At 49.0% G+C, this 15,870-nt stretch overlaps 1 protein-coding gene across 1 annotated transcript in view; it reads right to left on the minus strand.

Moving 5' to 3' along the window:
• Nucleotides 1-3,153: 3,153 nt before the first annotated feature.
• The window catches only part of INSR (insulin receptor), a gene marked incomplete at its 5' end in the record, with an annotated part of 136,902 nt that continues 124,185 nt past the window's right edge, over nucleotides 3,154-15,870 (minus strand). The window contains 8 exons of the mRNA XM_006877480.1: nucleotides 3,154-3,508; nucleotides 6,191-6,325; nucleotides 7,183-7,312; nucleotides 8,992-9,151; nucleotides 9,243-9,353; nucleotides 11,748-11,992; nucleotides 12,578-12,645; nucleotides 13,777-13,879. Coding sequence (XP_006877542.1) covers nucleotides 3,154-3,508; nucleotides 6,191-6,325; nucleotides 7,183-7,312; nucleotides 8,992-9,151; nucleotides 9,243-9,353; nucleotides 11,748-11,992; nucleotides 12,578-12,645; nucleotides 13,777-13,879 — 1,307 coding nt within the window. The remainder of the gene's footprint in view (nucleotides 3,509-6,190; nucleotides 6,326-7,182; nucleotides 7,313-8,991; nucleotides 9,152-9,242; nucleotides 9,354-11,747; nucleotides 11,993-12,577; nucleotides 12,646-13,776; nucleotides 13,880-15,870) is intronic.

Consider the following 15,870-nt stretch of genomic DNA (forward strand, 5'->3'; position numbering starts at 1 on the left):
GAGGCCCCTCCTAGCCCTACCCAGATTTGCATGTGGATTCTCAAAGCCATACAGGGTGAAACAGGATCTGCTAGAGACCAACTGAACCCCAACACAGGGGCCTAATGTTTTGTTGATGCAAAATGTGTCCCGTGTGCTGGTGGATTTTGGACTGGGATGTCTCAGAATGCTCCCTTTCTACTCGGCAAAGAAAAAGGGTCATAGGCTTGGGTGTGTGAGGTAACGCACTGAGTGTGACTCATTCTGCCCTCAGAGAGCGTCCTCAGCCGTAAATGATAGATGTCTCAGGACACCTGGGCGCTGGCTGAGGGGAGGGTGGTGGAATGGCTCAGAACGTTGGTTCTGCTCCAAAGCTCTTTGCTCCTAACGGAGACTCAGCACCCACTTCTCATCAAAGGAGCATGGACCAGGCTGGGGTACCCCACGTATCAGATACTTCATGGTGGTCTGAAACTTGGTTCACGTTGGGGAGCACAGTGAAGTGGATGGAGGATCGGAAAAGAAAAGTAAAAGAGTGTGGGGGGCGGTAAGCAGGCAGATGAAATTCAGAGGAGAATATTGTCGGCCAGAGTAAGAATCTGTGCTCACATGAAGCATATACCTTCTCCACCCCGACTACCTCCCTCACAATTCTTCCTGGTCCCTTGGTGTTCAGAATCAGCTGACAGGGACTCCCGGATTCAGACAGGATCTAGGCAGAATTCTGACGTCTTGAGATGCTCATTACTGAACTGCATCCTCACATTCCACTGAGGTAGACTGTGCTGGGAAAAAAAAAATCATCACCCCACATCCACCTGTTTATGTTTCTTCGATAAAAATTTACATGCGCTCTGTTGTTCACGAAAGTGATTTTTATATATTAAAATAAATAATTTCCCCCTAAATGTAAGAAAACCTTTCTGAATTAGAAAACTGTGAAAATTGTCGCTAATGTGGTATATGGCCACTACAAATTGCCTATGAAAGGAACAAAATACCTAGCGCTACGTGTTTTATAACTTACCGACAGACTCCTCTTCTATTTACAAAATGAATTTGGTGAAAATAATTTTTCTCTTTCTTTTTTGTTTTGTATTGTACTCCTTCTTGGATCCAATCACTTGAGGCTCGCTGGCAATATTTTACATGCTGTAATTTCTCAAATCATATAAAGAAGATAGCAATCGATCTTTGGAATTTCTGTCTACCTGTGTTTTTAACTAAGAAGCAAGACGGCTCAGAGGTTGCCATTATGCCTCTATCCCGTTCTTGATCTTACAACTCTTAAAGAGAAGAGAAGAAAGCAGTCATGCACTTAGGGGTAACGTTACTGTGTGGAGGGGGGTGGTTTTGAGGAACCAAAGGAAAGAGTTCACTGTGTTGTTTATTTGAGCAGCTGTGGTTCTGGTTCCCAAAGAGAAAGAAGTATGGATTCACACCTATCTGTGATTCCTTGTTGGCATGAAGGGGCTCCGCTGACTCTGCCTCCAGACTCCAATCTCCTTGGGGGTGGGATGCGGTAGGCACCTGAGAGTTCTGCTCAGGCCCCATGCCTGGCACAGCTGAGGTCGCTGGGCACAGAGCAGATTTTGGAAGGTCAGTCCTGAGGACAAGTCAGGTGCTCCGAAGGTTGAGGGGACCAGTAGGTGTCTTCAGCACGTCTTGCTTGCTTAGTGCTTAAGCCCCGTACACCCATGCATGGCCGTACAGTCCATTCAGACTCATAGCTTAGTGTTCTCAAAATTTCGTCCTTTTTGGGATCGGGTGGTGTTGAGTTCGCACACCCAGGCAAGGAAGCGCGTGAGGCTGCGTGAGGCGCAGACGCACAGGTGTGAGCGCAGGTGGGCTCAGCTCCCAGATGCTCCCGGCTTGACCTTGACCGAGCAGGAACCTTCCAGCAGATGGTGCTGCTACCACCAACCCACCTGTGAGGCACAGCCGCCCACACCTTCACATGGCCTACAACGTCCGAAAGGGTTAGCAGCTAATGTGGCTTTATTCCCAGAAAATGGATACCTTTAAGACCAAACAAAGGGGTCCCTCAATCCCGCTCTCCCTCCCCAAACAGGCAGACCAACCCTTGACCCTCCCCCGGGGAAACAGCCCATAACTTATGAGGTTAATGCTGGACACTTAAGAAGATTAAATATGTTACAGATATAGTCTCGAGACACTTTGTCATCTCAGTTCCTTTTTTGTTGGTTTTTTTTTTTCCCCTGTCCTGGCTTTGTTTGGTCTTGTAAAGATCCACTGCTCTAAACTAAATGTCACTCCCTCGGCTCCTGGAAACCATTTTTTCACCAGTGTTCAGGGAGAGAAGAGTCCTGAGGCTCGAGGTGGGACACGAGAAGATTCTGAGGGGACACAATCTACTTGTCAATGAGGAAGAAAAGAAGGGGGTGGGGAATCGAGCTCATGCCCTGGGGAAGAACCTTCGTCAGCAAACCCCAAAGCTTCAACCCAGTCTGAGTTCGCTGAGCACAGACACACGTACACACACCCCCCGACCTGTGTCTAACCTGCACACACGCACACGCAGACGTGCACACACGTGAGGAACGCTCATCGGACCACAGACTCTTATCTTCTGAAAGCAGCAGCTATTGGTCAACTTGAGGAACTGATTTTGTGAAAATGAAAAACAACAACAACAACAACAAAATTCCTTCAGCCTGGATGAAAAAAGGAAAATACAACAACAAAAAGAAAACACCTTCCGGAAGCTCTGCCGCTTAGGATTCTGGCGGAACAGGCTTTCTTCTTTCAAAAGTTTGTTCCACAAAGAAGTTTTCGGTTTTATGCTATAGCTCAGACATCAGCAAAAAAACAAAAACAAAAACAAAAAAACAAGAAAAAAAGTTAAAAATGGGTACTTTCCATCTACTAGGGAAAAAAAAAAATACAAATAAAAATAACATCTTGGCTTGACGCCACGGTTGCCGGGAAGTCCGGCTGCCAAGGAAACCCCTTCCCCTTCCATGTTCACAGTTAAATCCGCTGACGTAGAGTCAAATTGGCAATCAGACAAATGTGTTTTAAGTCCTAAGATGACCACAGAGGTGTAGTCGCATCTCTGAGTTTGGGTTGATACTGAAGCAAAGTCCTTGGAATCCTGAGTTTTCTGAAGGCCGAGAGGTGAGTGGAGATGGGGTCCCTCCTCTACAGGCACCGTTAGGAAGGGTTTGACCGGGGCAGGGTCAGAATCCGCCCATTCTTCTTGCCTCCGTTCATGTGGGTGTAGGGGACGTGTTCTTCATAGTTGCGCTTTAGGCTCAGCGAGGACCCGCCATCCCGGCCCCCCGCCTCATCTCTCTGGGAGTACGAGGAGCGATCCAGAGGGACGTTCTCCATGTCCTCGAGTTCCATCTCCAGCTCTTCACTCTCGGGAGCCTTGTTCTCATCACTGTAGAAGAAAGACACTTCCGGAAAACTGGGGTGTAGTTCGTCCTTGAGCTGGTCGACAATCTCTAGGAAGGTGGGGCGCATCTTGGGGTTGAACTGCCAGCACATTCGCATCAAGTTAGTGCTGTGGGAAAGAGGGGCATGTCAGTGAGGGTACATGGGAAGGGGTGGCGGTGGCTGGGGACCCTCCCCCCCACGTGGCTTCCGCCCAGTGACAGCCAGCCATAGACAACAAGTGCTCCTATCACAAGGCAGCCATAGGGTTAGTACTGAAAGGTGCATTTGCACAGAAAGCTAATTCCAAAACCAGGCCCAGAAGGGCTTCTCCTGAGGCCAACGTGCATCAGCATTCCGTGATGACACCCCTAACTTTTCCCCACGCCGGGCATTTCCTAAGGCTTTTATTCCCTAGACTCTGGGTAGAGTACATGGTCAGCACTCTTGGAGGCCAATTGAAAGGTAGGTGGTTTGAGTTCACCCAGAGGTACCGTGGAAGAAAGGCCTGGTGATTGACTTTCCCCAAATCAGCCCAGTTCTATTCTGAAACACACGGGGTCATTGTGAGTCAGGGTTGACTCAACAGAAACTGATTAGGAGACCCGGAGAGGTACAAGCGGTTTAGCACAGTCAGCTGCTCACCAAATGTTGGAGGCTGAGTCGACCCACACAGAGATCCCTCAGCAGAAAGGCCTGGTGATTTCTTTCTGGAAAGTCAGTCACTGAAGCCCCCCCGTGGACCACAGTTGTACTCCAACACACAGGGGGCCACCAGGACTGGGATCAACAGCAATTGTCCAGACACAGCATCCACTCAGAGGCACAAGGCAGTGGGTCAAGCTTTGGAGTCGTGCTATGGTGCTGTAGGATAAGCACTGGACTGCTAACCTCAAGGTGGGTGGTTCAAACCCAGCAGCGGCTCCTCAGAAATCCCATACAGGGTGGCTAATAGTTGGAACTGACTGGATGGGCACTTAACAATAACAAAACAGATGTATATCTGGTGTGGAGCTGTGGGTTAATGTGCTGGACTGCAAAGGTGTTTTGAACTGCAAGGGCAGTGGTTCAAGCTCACCAGTTACTCCTGGGAAACCCTATACAGGATCACTATGGATCGGAACTGACTTGATGGCACTTAACAACAATGACACACACACACACACATGAGGGGGCTTCAAAATATTTGTGGAAAAATGGCATCTTTCCACGAACCTTCTGAAGCCCCCTTGTGTGTGCATGCATGTGTGTCTATATTTATGTATGTAGATATTATATTGTTGGTGTTTACTGCTGTAGAGTTGTTCTGACTCAGGGAGACCTGTGCAGGGTTTCCAAGGCTGTAAATCTTTGTGACAGCAGAAAGCCTCATCTTTCTTCTGTGGAGTGGCTGATGGGCTCAAACCGCTGACCTTACGGTCCATAGTCCAGCGTTTATTCCCTTTGGGTCTTTTCAGTCTTGACATATTTGAGAATATATACACATGCTTTTCCATGTAATGTTTTTAAAATAAGCCTATCCACCAAGTTATATTTCTAGGTTGTTGTTATTATGTGCTATCAAGTTGGTTCTGACTCATAGCGACCCTGAATAGGGCTTACGAGGAGCATCTAGTGGGTTTGAACCGCTGACTCTGTGATTCACTGTCCAACTCTGATCCTTAAAGAGCCATGCCAGGACTCCATGTTGTTGAGTGCTGTCGAGTCAGTTCCAACTCAGAGTGACCCTGGATAGGTTTTCCAAGGGCTGACTGGCGACCCTGTGGCACATTAACCCACAGCGCCACACCAGGAGTCCGTAAATACCATTAAAAACCTCAACTGCCACATCGTTATGAGTTTATCAATTTACTTAGCAGTTTTCATATTGCTGGATATTAGGTCATTTCAATGGGTTTCAATTTTAAATAACACAGTTGTGAACAGCTATCCCAGCAAGGGGCCGAGGATGGCTGCCTGCCCCAACAGCACTGAACACTAGTCATTGCTTCGTCTATCCTTTGGTTGCTGGATGCCACCGAGTAGGCTCTGACTCACAGCAACCGTGTATAGGGTTTCCAAGGTGCTTGTGGGTTTGAACCGCCAACCTTGTGGCTAGCAATCCAGTGTTTATCCTACAGCGCCACTCCAGGACTCTTACTATCTCTCTATTGGACTGGAGTCCTGGTGGGTCGGAACCGACTCGATGGCACTTAAAAACAACAATATATATTGGATTATCAATTATATGTTCAATCCTCTCAGTGTCTAATTGTGTTTGTGATTTCCATTTGGTCCTTAAATTTTGGATTATCTATACATATGATTGTAAAAACCTCAAATGTATAGAACAGACAGTTAAACAGAAACTTCTCTCCCACCCCAGCCCCTGAGCCCCCTTCGTCTGAGGCAGCTACTGTTAAGACATTTCTTTCTCACACAACCTTCTAGAGATAATGATGCTCAAACCCAAGTGCTCCTGTAAAGACAGCAGGTGCGAAAGGCGTGTAAGTAAAGATAGGACATGCCGATGGGCGCACGCCTGTGAACCTAGGACATGCAAACACACACACGTCAACACAGGATAGGCCCGCAGAAGCATATGTATAAATATAAAGGTGAGCAAGAAACAGGACATGCAAATACAAGTATGAATAAAGCTGTGAAATCAAAACAGGCATACATGCTCTGCAAACACAGGCATGCAGCTGAAGCCAGCACACGCAAGGACAAGCACACACGGAAAGACAGGCCACAGAAGTACAGGCGTTTGCATACAGAGCAACCCGTCTTCCTTGAAACCCCTCACATTTCCCACCCTTTCTATACTTACACTCTCTCAGGACAATTGTCAGGTTGATCCAGGTATCCTCCGTCCATGACAAATTTCAACACTTGCTCATTAGACAGACCTTGGTAAGGCTGCTCTGCCAAGCTGGTGATTTCCCAGAGGACCACGCCAAAAGACCTGCGAGCGATGGGAAGAGTGACACAGAGCCTTACAGATGTGCCCGTCCACACGCACCCCACAGGGGGTCTATGCATGCACCCCCACCCAGGTTCACACTCTTGGACAGCCAGGCAGCCAGGCACAGAAACACCTGTAGACACATGCACCCATGCACACACACACACACACGCATACACACCTGTACATGTGCCCCCCCACACCTGTAGACATGCACCCATGCACACACACACACACACGCATACACACCTGTACATGTGCCCCCCCACACCTGTAGACATGCACCCATGCACACACACACCTATAGACACATGCACCCACACAAATACACACCTGTACACACGGCTGTACACACGCCCCACCCACACATACACACCACACATACATACACACACATACATACACACACATACCTGTAGACACCTGCACCCACACATGAACACACACCTGTATACTCACGCACCCACACATGCACCCACACCTGTATACACATGCCCCACATGCGCTCCTCATGCTATACCATACACCTGCACCCACCAATGCACACACCTGCACACACATGTACTCATGCACACATACACACATCTGGAGACACATGCACCACCCCCACCTGTAGACACATGCACCCACACATACACACACACACACATACCTGTAGACACATGCACCCACACACGCACACACACCTGTACACACATGCCCCACATGCGCTCCTCATGCTATACATACACATGCACCCACACACGCACACACCTGTACACACATGTACTCATGCACACACACACACACATCTGGAGACACATGCCACCCACATGCTCCACCATACACGTGCATGTGTCAGTCCGCCCACAACTCACCACATGTCCGAGGAGGTGGTGAAGACTCCGTCCTTCAGTGATTCCGGTGCCATCCATCGCACGGGCAGCAGCCCCTTGCCCCCTTTCCGGTAGTAATCAGTCTCATAGATGTCTCTGGTCATTCCAAAGTCTGAAAGCACACAGTACGCAGGTTTGTCACACTCAGCCCAAGAGGTGGCCACCTTGCTGCCCCGCCCAACAGAGCCCCCAGCGTATCCCACGTGTTGTTGTTGTTGTTGTTGTTATGTGCCATCGAGTCGGTTCCGACCCATAGCGACACTGTATAGGGTTTCTGAGGGTGTAAATCTTTACGGGAGTAGAAAGCCTCATCTTTCTCCTGCGGAGCAGCTGGTAGTTTCGAACCGCTGACCTTAAGGTTCGCAGCCCTATTCATAACCACTACGCTACCAGAGCTCGTGTAGGGAGGACAAATCCCAGTGAGGTGGCCTGGCCTCTGAGGGTATTCACGGGCACATGGAGTAAGAGGATGGGCTGCCGTTTAAGGGGCAGAAGAAAACCCCAGTGAAGAAGGGCATCGTTGTGGCAGAATCCCATCCCCAGCACCGCTTCCTTCCAACAGCCAGCTCACAGGCACCCCAAACCAAACTTCTGACTTTTTCCGGAAAACCTCCTGCTCCTGGTTAGCTAGGGCTTCACCCCCATCAAGGGCTCGAAAGAAACCCTCCCCTAGGACCCTCTTCTTTCTTCTTCCTCTACAGACAAGGCTCAGCTAGGCCTGAGCACATCCCTTCTGTTTCTCGAATCCATCCATTCCTCACCATTGCCCGAACCCCACTCAGGTTTCTCCACCATCTCTCACCTGCAGGACCCTCCCCAAACTGTGACCCTTGGCCAACACATGTCCAAGAAAAGCTAGCATTGGTAGGACCAGGCCACTTCCTGCTTCCCATTGGCTTTGTCGGATAATGCCGGTGGGATCATAAATAGAACCACGTTACTTCTTGCTTCCCATACTTACATAGGAAAATTTCTTTGGGAGTCCTACATAGGATCTCATCATTCCTAAAGGACTCTATGTGACCTGCAAGGTCCTTTGGGTCCAGTCCCGCCTCTCCCCTCCTGTTTTACACGTACTGCACCTGCCACCCGGCATGCAATCAACCAGTTTCTTCTCATCCTGCAAGTTTTGATTAAAATTCTACTCCATACAGAGGGGTTTCCTGAGCCACTGGGCTTTCTCCATCACAGTGCGCTTGATTCCCTTCAGAGCCCTTTCCTTAGTCTTAATGATCTCACTTAGAGAATTGTCAACTATTGTATGGTCCACCTAGAGTAGCCAGGGTGACCTTGCTGTGTTCTGTGTCTACACTGTTCAGTATGGTGGACAGCAACCACATGCGGGTCCTGAGCTCTTGCAGGGTGGCCAGTGTGACTCAGAAGAACTGAGTGCTTCAATCACTTGAGTTGATTTGAATGGCCACATGTGGCCAATAGCTACTGCTTCGAATGGCATAGATAAGACTGTAATCTGTATGAGGTCAGGAATGTACCAACTTCTGCATGTCTGGATCTTTTTAGCCTTTAATATCTAGCATTTAATAAAGATAAAATATCTTTCCATAGAAGACACACTATAAATATTTTTGGAGAAGTGAATGAGTGAGTGAGTGAGTGAGTGAGTGAGTGAATGCATGAGTGAAGGCAATTAAAGTTTGAAGACTGAACGCTCAAACCATCATCCCTCCCCTTTTCATTTTTGGGAAAAACTGAGTGACCCAAGGATAGAAAAATCTTTCTGAAATCACATGCGGACTTGCTCAAATGCTTCTGAGCAGAAAGCAAACCAACCTCCAATTTTGACGGTGAAATCATGGGCCACCATGCAGTTTCGAGCTGCGAGATCCCGGTGCACAAACTTCTTGGCATTCAAGTAGGCCATCCCATCCGCAATTTCTGCCGCCATCTGGATCATCTCTTGCAGGGTAGGGGGAGGACGGCCGGGGTTGTTCTGAAGGTGAAACACAGGGTCATGTTCAGACACACACACACGCCCTGGGTCAGGAGCAGGGACCCAGCCAGGCAGCATATCAGCAGCTTACCTCAGCCTCTGGCCGCAGCGAACGGAGGTAGCTCTTCAGGTCCCCATGGGCCATCAGTTCCATCACCACCAGTGTCGGCTGACCTTTAGATACCACCCCCAGGAGGCGGACCTGTGGGGCAAGCACAGGCTTTGTTATGGATTGAATTATGTCTTCCCAAATCTTAGGTTCTAAACCTGAGGTTAGAATCCCTGTGAGCTATGCTAAGTGTGTAGGCGTGATATAATGCATAGCTTGAGTCAGTCTCATTTGAGGGAGTAAGAGATTTAAGAAGAGCAGAGGAGAGACGTGGGGAAACTAGATGCCACACCACATGGAGCTCTCCAAAGAACCAAGAAGCAAATGCTGAAAAGACAAGGAGGGTCCTCCAGAGCCGACAGAGAGCCTTTCCCTAGGACCAGCGCCCTGACTTCTTAATTCTAGTCTCCTAAACTGTGAGCCCTGGACTCCTGGTGCTGTAGGGTAAGCACTGGACTGTGGACCAAAAGTTCGGCGTTTCAAAACCACCAGCTGCTCCTCAGAAACTCTGTACAGGGTCGCTATGAGTCAGAATTGACTCCACAGCACTTAACAACAACAACAAATTGTGAGCCCTGGTACCATAGTGGATTATGAGGCAAGCTGCTCACTGCAAGATCAGCAGTTCGAATCTACCAGAGGTCATGTGGGAGAAAGATGAGACTTTCTGCTCCCGTAAAGATTTACAGCCTCAGAAACCCTGCGCAGGGTCATTATGAGTCAGAACCGACTCCACGGCACATAACCACCAACCACCACTACCACACTGTGAGAAAATAAATGTCTCTTAGAGCTCTGGTAGTGTAGTGGGGGGAAAATTGGGCTACTAACCTCAGGGTCAGCAGTTCAAAACTACCAGCTGCTCAGTGGGAGAAAGATGAGGCTTTCTGCTCCCATAAGGATTTGCAGCCTCAGAAACCCTGTTCAGGGTCGCTATGGGTCAGAACCAACTCCATGGCACTTAACAACAACAAGTTAAAGTGTGTAGCATTTCTGTGATACCAGCACTTGAGAGCTAAGACAGGGTTCTTTTCATTCATTGTCTTTTTTCTTTCTTTATTTCCTCTGTGAATTGCTTATTCCTCTTCCTTGCTTATCTTTCTAGTGGATTGTCGTTGTTGTAAAGTTCCATTGAGTCAGTGCCGACCCATAGCGACCCTGTATAGGGTTTCCAAGGAGCAGCTGGTGAGCTTGAACCGCCGACCTTGCAGTTCAAACTGCTTTGCAGTCTGGCACATTAACCCACAGCGCCATGCCAGGATTAGTGGATAGTTTCTCCTTGATGAATGTTTTCTTTATATATGTTTCGTTATAATAATTGTTGTTGTTAAGTGCTGTCGAGTCGGTTCCGACCCATAGCGACCCTGTACAGGGTTTCCGAGGGTGTAAATCTTTACGGGAGTAGAAAGCCTTATCTTTCTCCCGCGGAGCGGCTGGTAGTTTCGAACCGCTGACCTTAAGGTTCGCAGCCCGATTCATAACCACTACGCTACCAGAGCTTACTTGTATGTTAATCATTTATAATATACATCATTGTTTGATTATAATAATGTGATATGTGTAATAGTGTTTATAATAAAAACATATGCATTTTTACAGAGTCAACTCTGACTCACAGGGACCCTGTATGACAAAGTAGAATCTGCCCAGCAAGGGAGCAGATCGCCAGGTCTTTTCTTCTGTGATACACTGATAAGTTCGAACCAACAAATTTTCTATTAGTAGCCAAGTGCTTACCTACTGCAGCCCCAGGGCTCTCTCTCTATATATAATATATATTACATGTGATATATATTGTTGTTGTTGTTGTTGTTATGTGCCATGGAGTCGGTTCTGACTCATAGCGACCTTGTACAGGGTTTTCCAAGGCTGTAAATCTTTACGGGAGCAGAATGCTTCATCTTTCTCCCACGGAACAGCTGGTAGTTTCGAACTGCTGACCCTGAGGTTAGCAGCTTGATTCGTAACCACTACGCTACCAGAGCTCCTGTGATATATATTTGATACAATATATACAGACATTGTTGTTGTTGTTGCTAAGTGCCGTGGAGTCGGTTCTGACTCATAGTGACCCTGTATAGGGTTTCCGATGAGCGGCTGGTGAATTTGAACCACCGACCTTGCAGACCAGCGCATTAGCCCACAGTATGACACCACGACACATGAACACAGGCACCGATATAGATAGGAATTCTGTCTGCTTTGGGAGATCCAGTTTTGGAAAGGCAATCAATTCACCTCATGCACAGTGAAGGCTATGTTGCTATGATGCTGAACACATATAGCAGCGCTTCCAGAGTAAATCAGACCAGGCAGAAAGGCCTGGTGATGGAGTTCCAAAAATCAGCTAGTGAAAGCCCTGTGGCATACAGTGATCTGATTCACCATCAAACAATAAATAAAGCCTGGTTTCCAGCAAAGTGGGAGAGGCTGGGTAGGGGGCCCACACCCTTTGTACCAGGAGGAGGAGGCTCCCGCTAGACTCACCACGTGGTGGCAGGTGAAGCCCTTCATGACAGATGCCTCGTTGAGAAACTCGATGCGCTCTCGCAGGCTGGCCGACTCGTTGACAGTCTTCACAGCCACACGGGTCTCCGCCTCACCCTTGATGACGTCCCTGGCGTTGCCCTCGTACACCATGCCGAAGGAGCCCTGACCCAGCTCCCGTAGGAGGGTGATCTTTTCGCGGGGCACCTCCCACTCGTCCGGCACATACACAGAACAGGGAAATACTACTCCTCACTGTTCTAGGAGTGTCCTGGGCGGGTCCCGTGGGGTCACCCCATCCCTACAGCTAGGACAAGTTCCAGCAAAGGGTCCTGAAGTGACTTTTCTGTTCAGGGGAGAGGGGGATCAGGAAGGTGCCAACTGAACTGGGGTTCCAGCCAAGAAGGGCTGATCTCAGAGCTCTGGCTCCTGATTGGTGCTACTTCACACGGGAGGCGGGAGTTTCAGCAAAGTGCCCAGGGGGTGGACACCGCATCTGACAAGCCCCGCCCATCAGAGGTGGAGTCTATCCCGCCCACCCCTAGAATCTGGCCCAGGCGCACCAATGAGAGGCTCTTTAGCAGAAGCTGGGGGCGGGCTTGTGCCCTCAGGCTTGTGCGCTCTTGCTGGTGGGAACTGGCAGAGGTCTAAGTACAGAAGCCCCAGCTAGCCTGGTGGAGGCGGACAACGCGGACCCAGCTATGGCTCCCCTGACTCCCATCCGCCAGGCACGTGCGTGAGGCGTCCTAGACCAGCCAGCCGCTGCTCAGCCAACTATCGCCACACAACTCTTGTCTAGTGGCGCATGGTAGGGGACGGGTAATACTCACCGTCGCTGGCACTGAGGTACTCAGGGTTTGAAGAAGCATACAGTGGTCCCATCGGCCCATCAGGCTGCCTGGAAGAGAAAAAACGAAAGAACGCCTGCTTACCAGTTCCAGGGAACTCGCCGGGAGGTTATAAGCCTCCTCAAATCACAAACAAAACCTCAAAAACACCTGTCAACTTGAATCTGACTCCTGGAAACTTCATGTGTTGCCGAGGAAAACTGTGCTCCATCCCATCGGGTTGTCAAGATGGTGATCTTTTGAAAGCAGATTCCCAGGCTTTTCTTCTAAGGCACTTCTGATGGGTTTAGTAGCTGAGTGCTTAACTATTGGACCAATCCTAATCACCAGCTTGGATGCTGTCTGGGGCAGGGACTTAAGTTTTCAGTGGACACCCATCAGGTTAGAAATCCATCCACAGACGACTGCTCATCATCCTCGAGCTTTTATTGCAGTTTATGCTGGATTTGTGCAACATCTTGGGTAGGAGAAATGATTAACATGCTTGGCTGCTAACTGAAAACGTTTGGAGGTTTCAGTTGACTCCTTGGAAGAGAGGCCTTGTGTTCTACTTTGGAAAACCCAGCCATTGAAAACTAGCTCTACAGAGCACAGCTCTAAGCTGTTGGAACGGACTCTGGGACATCTGGTGCCGTAAGACCATTAGGAATTAATGAGGTCTTGGTACTTATCACCTTTGCTTTTTATAGAATTGTTGTCAAACACTGGAATCTGAGGTTCAATTTTAGCAAAGGACATATGTTAACAACTGGCTTGAAAAATTTCTGAGCATGTCACAGTGGTTTCTGGTGAGCACTGCTAGGTCAGGGCTTTGAAATGCTGCACTTTACCCCCATCTCCTCAGTTAGTTACTGCCGAGATGACTCTAACTTCCAGCCACCTCACTTAAGTCAGAGCAGAACTGGGCCTCACAGGGTTTTTAGCAATGGAGTTTTCAGAAGCAGATTTCCCGCCTTTCTTCTGAGTGGACTTGAACCTTTTGGTTAGCAGTCGAGCTGGTGGTGTGCAACACTTAGCTATATCTGCTGTTGCTGGGTACAGTCGAGTGGATTCCAGCTCATAGTGACCCCATAAGACGGAGCACAGCTGTCCCTTAGGGTTTCCTAGGCTGTCATCTTTACAGAGCTGATGGCCAGTCTTTCGCTTGCCAAGACTTGCCCCCAGAGCATCACAGAACTCACCTTTTTCTCAGGAACACATAAATACTTCCAATCACAACGCTGAAGAGAAAGACAAAGATGAGGGGGCCGATGACGATCTTTGCGATATTGGAAGGGACGTCCACTGGAACGAAATGTGAGAATACAGGTTTTGTGTCAGTATGTGTTCACTCAAGCACTCCCCAGCCTCCGTGTCTGGACATCTGGAACAGTGGGTTATGCCTGTGCATCCCCCCTCTTGTCCCAGACCCCTGTTTTCTAGCAACCCTGTAATGGCTCACAGGGTAGGGGGGTGTCTGTAATTATGAAGTGTACACCCCTACCAGACCATGGCCCATCTCCTCACGCCCAGAAACTGTGTTATGGGCAAGTGACCTGGACAACCACACAGGACCTCTTGCTCAGCTTCATGGTCCATGTTACCAGGAAATTCTTAATATGTTTTGGACAAGGAGCCCCGTGTTTCTGTTTGCAAATTTCAAAGCTGGTCCCGATCCCATCACCACCCCTGTTGCGGACAATGCACTAGTCCGCGGGTGACTGGCCCATCCTCAGCTTTGTTCCAGACACAGAGGGCCACATATCATATGCTTCCATTTCTATGATATGTGCAGAGGGGAAGTCAGAAGGCAGATGGGTAGTTGCCAAGGGGAGCAGAGAGTGACGGTTTAATAGGTCATCCAAAGCCACACCTGTTGGGAGGTGAGTCAATACTGACTCACAGCCCCTCCACAGGTTGCAGAGTAGAACTGAGCTGCAATCTTTACGGAAGATCACCAGGCCTTTCTTCTGTGTGCCACTGGTTTAAAGCACCAATCTTTGGATTAGTAGTCAAGCATAGATCATGTGCTACACTCAGAGACCTTGGCTTAATGGTTAAAAAAACCAAAACTCAATGGACAACGGGATTTTAACTTAGGGTGACCGTACAAGACAGAGAGAAGTGCTCTTCAGGGCTTCCAAGGCTGTAACCTTGTACAGAGAGAGGGTTACGGCCACACCTTTCTCCCACACAGTAGCTGCTGGGTTCAAATCACCAAACTTTTGTTAGCAACTGAGCGCTTCAACCACTGTACCACCGGGCCTTCATAGTTAATAGATTTAATTGGGGGAGGGGCAGGGACAAGTTGCTATGGAGTGGATTCTGACCCCATGTGTGTCTGAGGAGAACTTCGCTCCACAGGGTTTATGGTGGCTGATTTTTCAGATGCAGGTCACCAGACTTTTCTTCCAAGGTGCTTCTGGGTGGACACCAAGCTGCCAACCTTTCTCAGTTAGTAGCCTAGCACATCACTCAGGGACTCTAAATTATTGTTGGGGGTCTAAGAATGTTCTGGAACGAGATAGATAGGGTGGGTGCACAAGGTAGTAGATGCTACTGAACTGTTTTCACTTGAAAATGTTCTGTGAATTTCACCTCAATTAAAAGCTATTTTGCAGAACCACAGCTTTGCAGGTGTCCCGGCTGCCGGGGTGAATAGCAGGCTAAAAAGAACAAAAGGTGCTTCGTGCAGACCTTCATGTCTATGTGAGGGTGAAGTGTCTATAATGACAGATGTGCCAAGAAAGGGCTGGGGATGAATAGGACGCTCCCTCTGCATGCATCTTAGAATGCCAAGTACTTTACACATGAAGGTCTCTAACTGTCACATACTCTGAGCACAAAGTACCTGGGTGGGGCCTAAAGGTTGTAGGCTTGACCCACCTGAGGCAGCTGGGAAGACAGGTCTAGTGATCTGCTTCCAAAAGGTCACAGCCTTGGCAACCCTCTGGCACAGGTCTCCTCTGCACACCTGTGCTCACCGGGACTTGGGAGTCCACTCCAGGGTAACTGATTTGTTTGTTTGTTTGTTTGTTTGAAATCAAGGGAGTGGGTAGAATCCTAGTTGACAGATTGGAAAGCAGAGGTTCAGCAGTGGGGAGGTTTGGGGGGAGGGGGGCTCTTGAGCAGGGTCATGGAGCAGGGATTTGAACAGGGCTGGCAGAGTAAGTGCTGACTATGTGTCCACACAGAGGGCACCCCCCCCCCCCCGCCTGCTCCCTGTGAAACGAGCCCTGGTGGTGCCGTGGGTTAATCATTGGACTGCTCACCACAAGGTCAGTGGTTCAAACCCA

This window comes from Chrysochloris asiatica, unplaced genomic scaffold (genome assembly GCF_000296735.1).
Source record: "Chrysochloris asiatica unplaced genomic scaffold, ChrAsi1.0 scaffold00514, whole genome shotgun sequence".
NCBI classification, from domain to species: Eukaryota; Metazoa; Chordata; class Mammalia; order Afrosoricida; family Chrysochloridae; genus Chrysochloris; species Chrysochloris asiatica.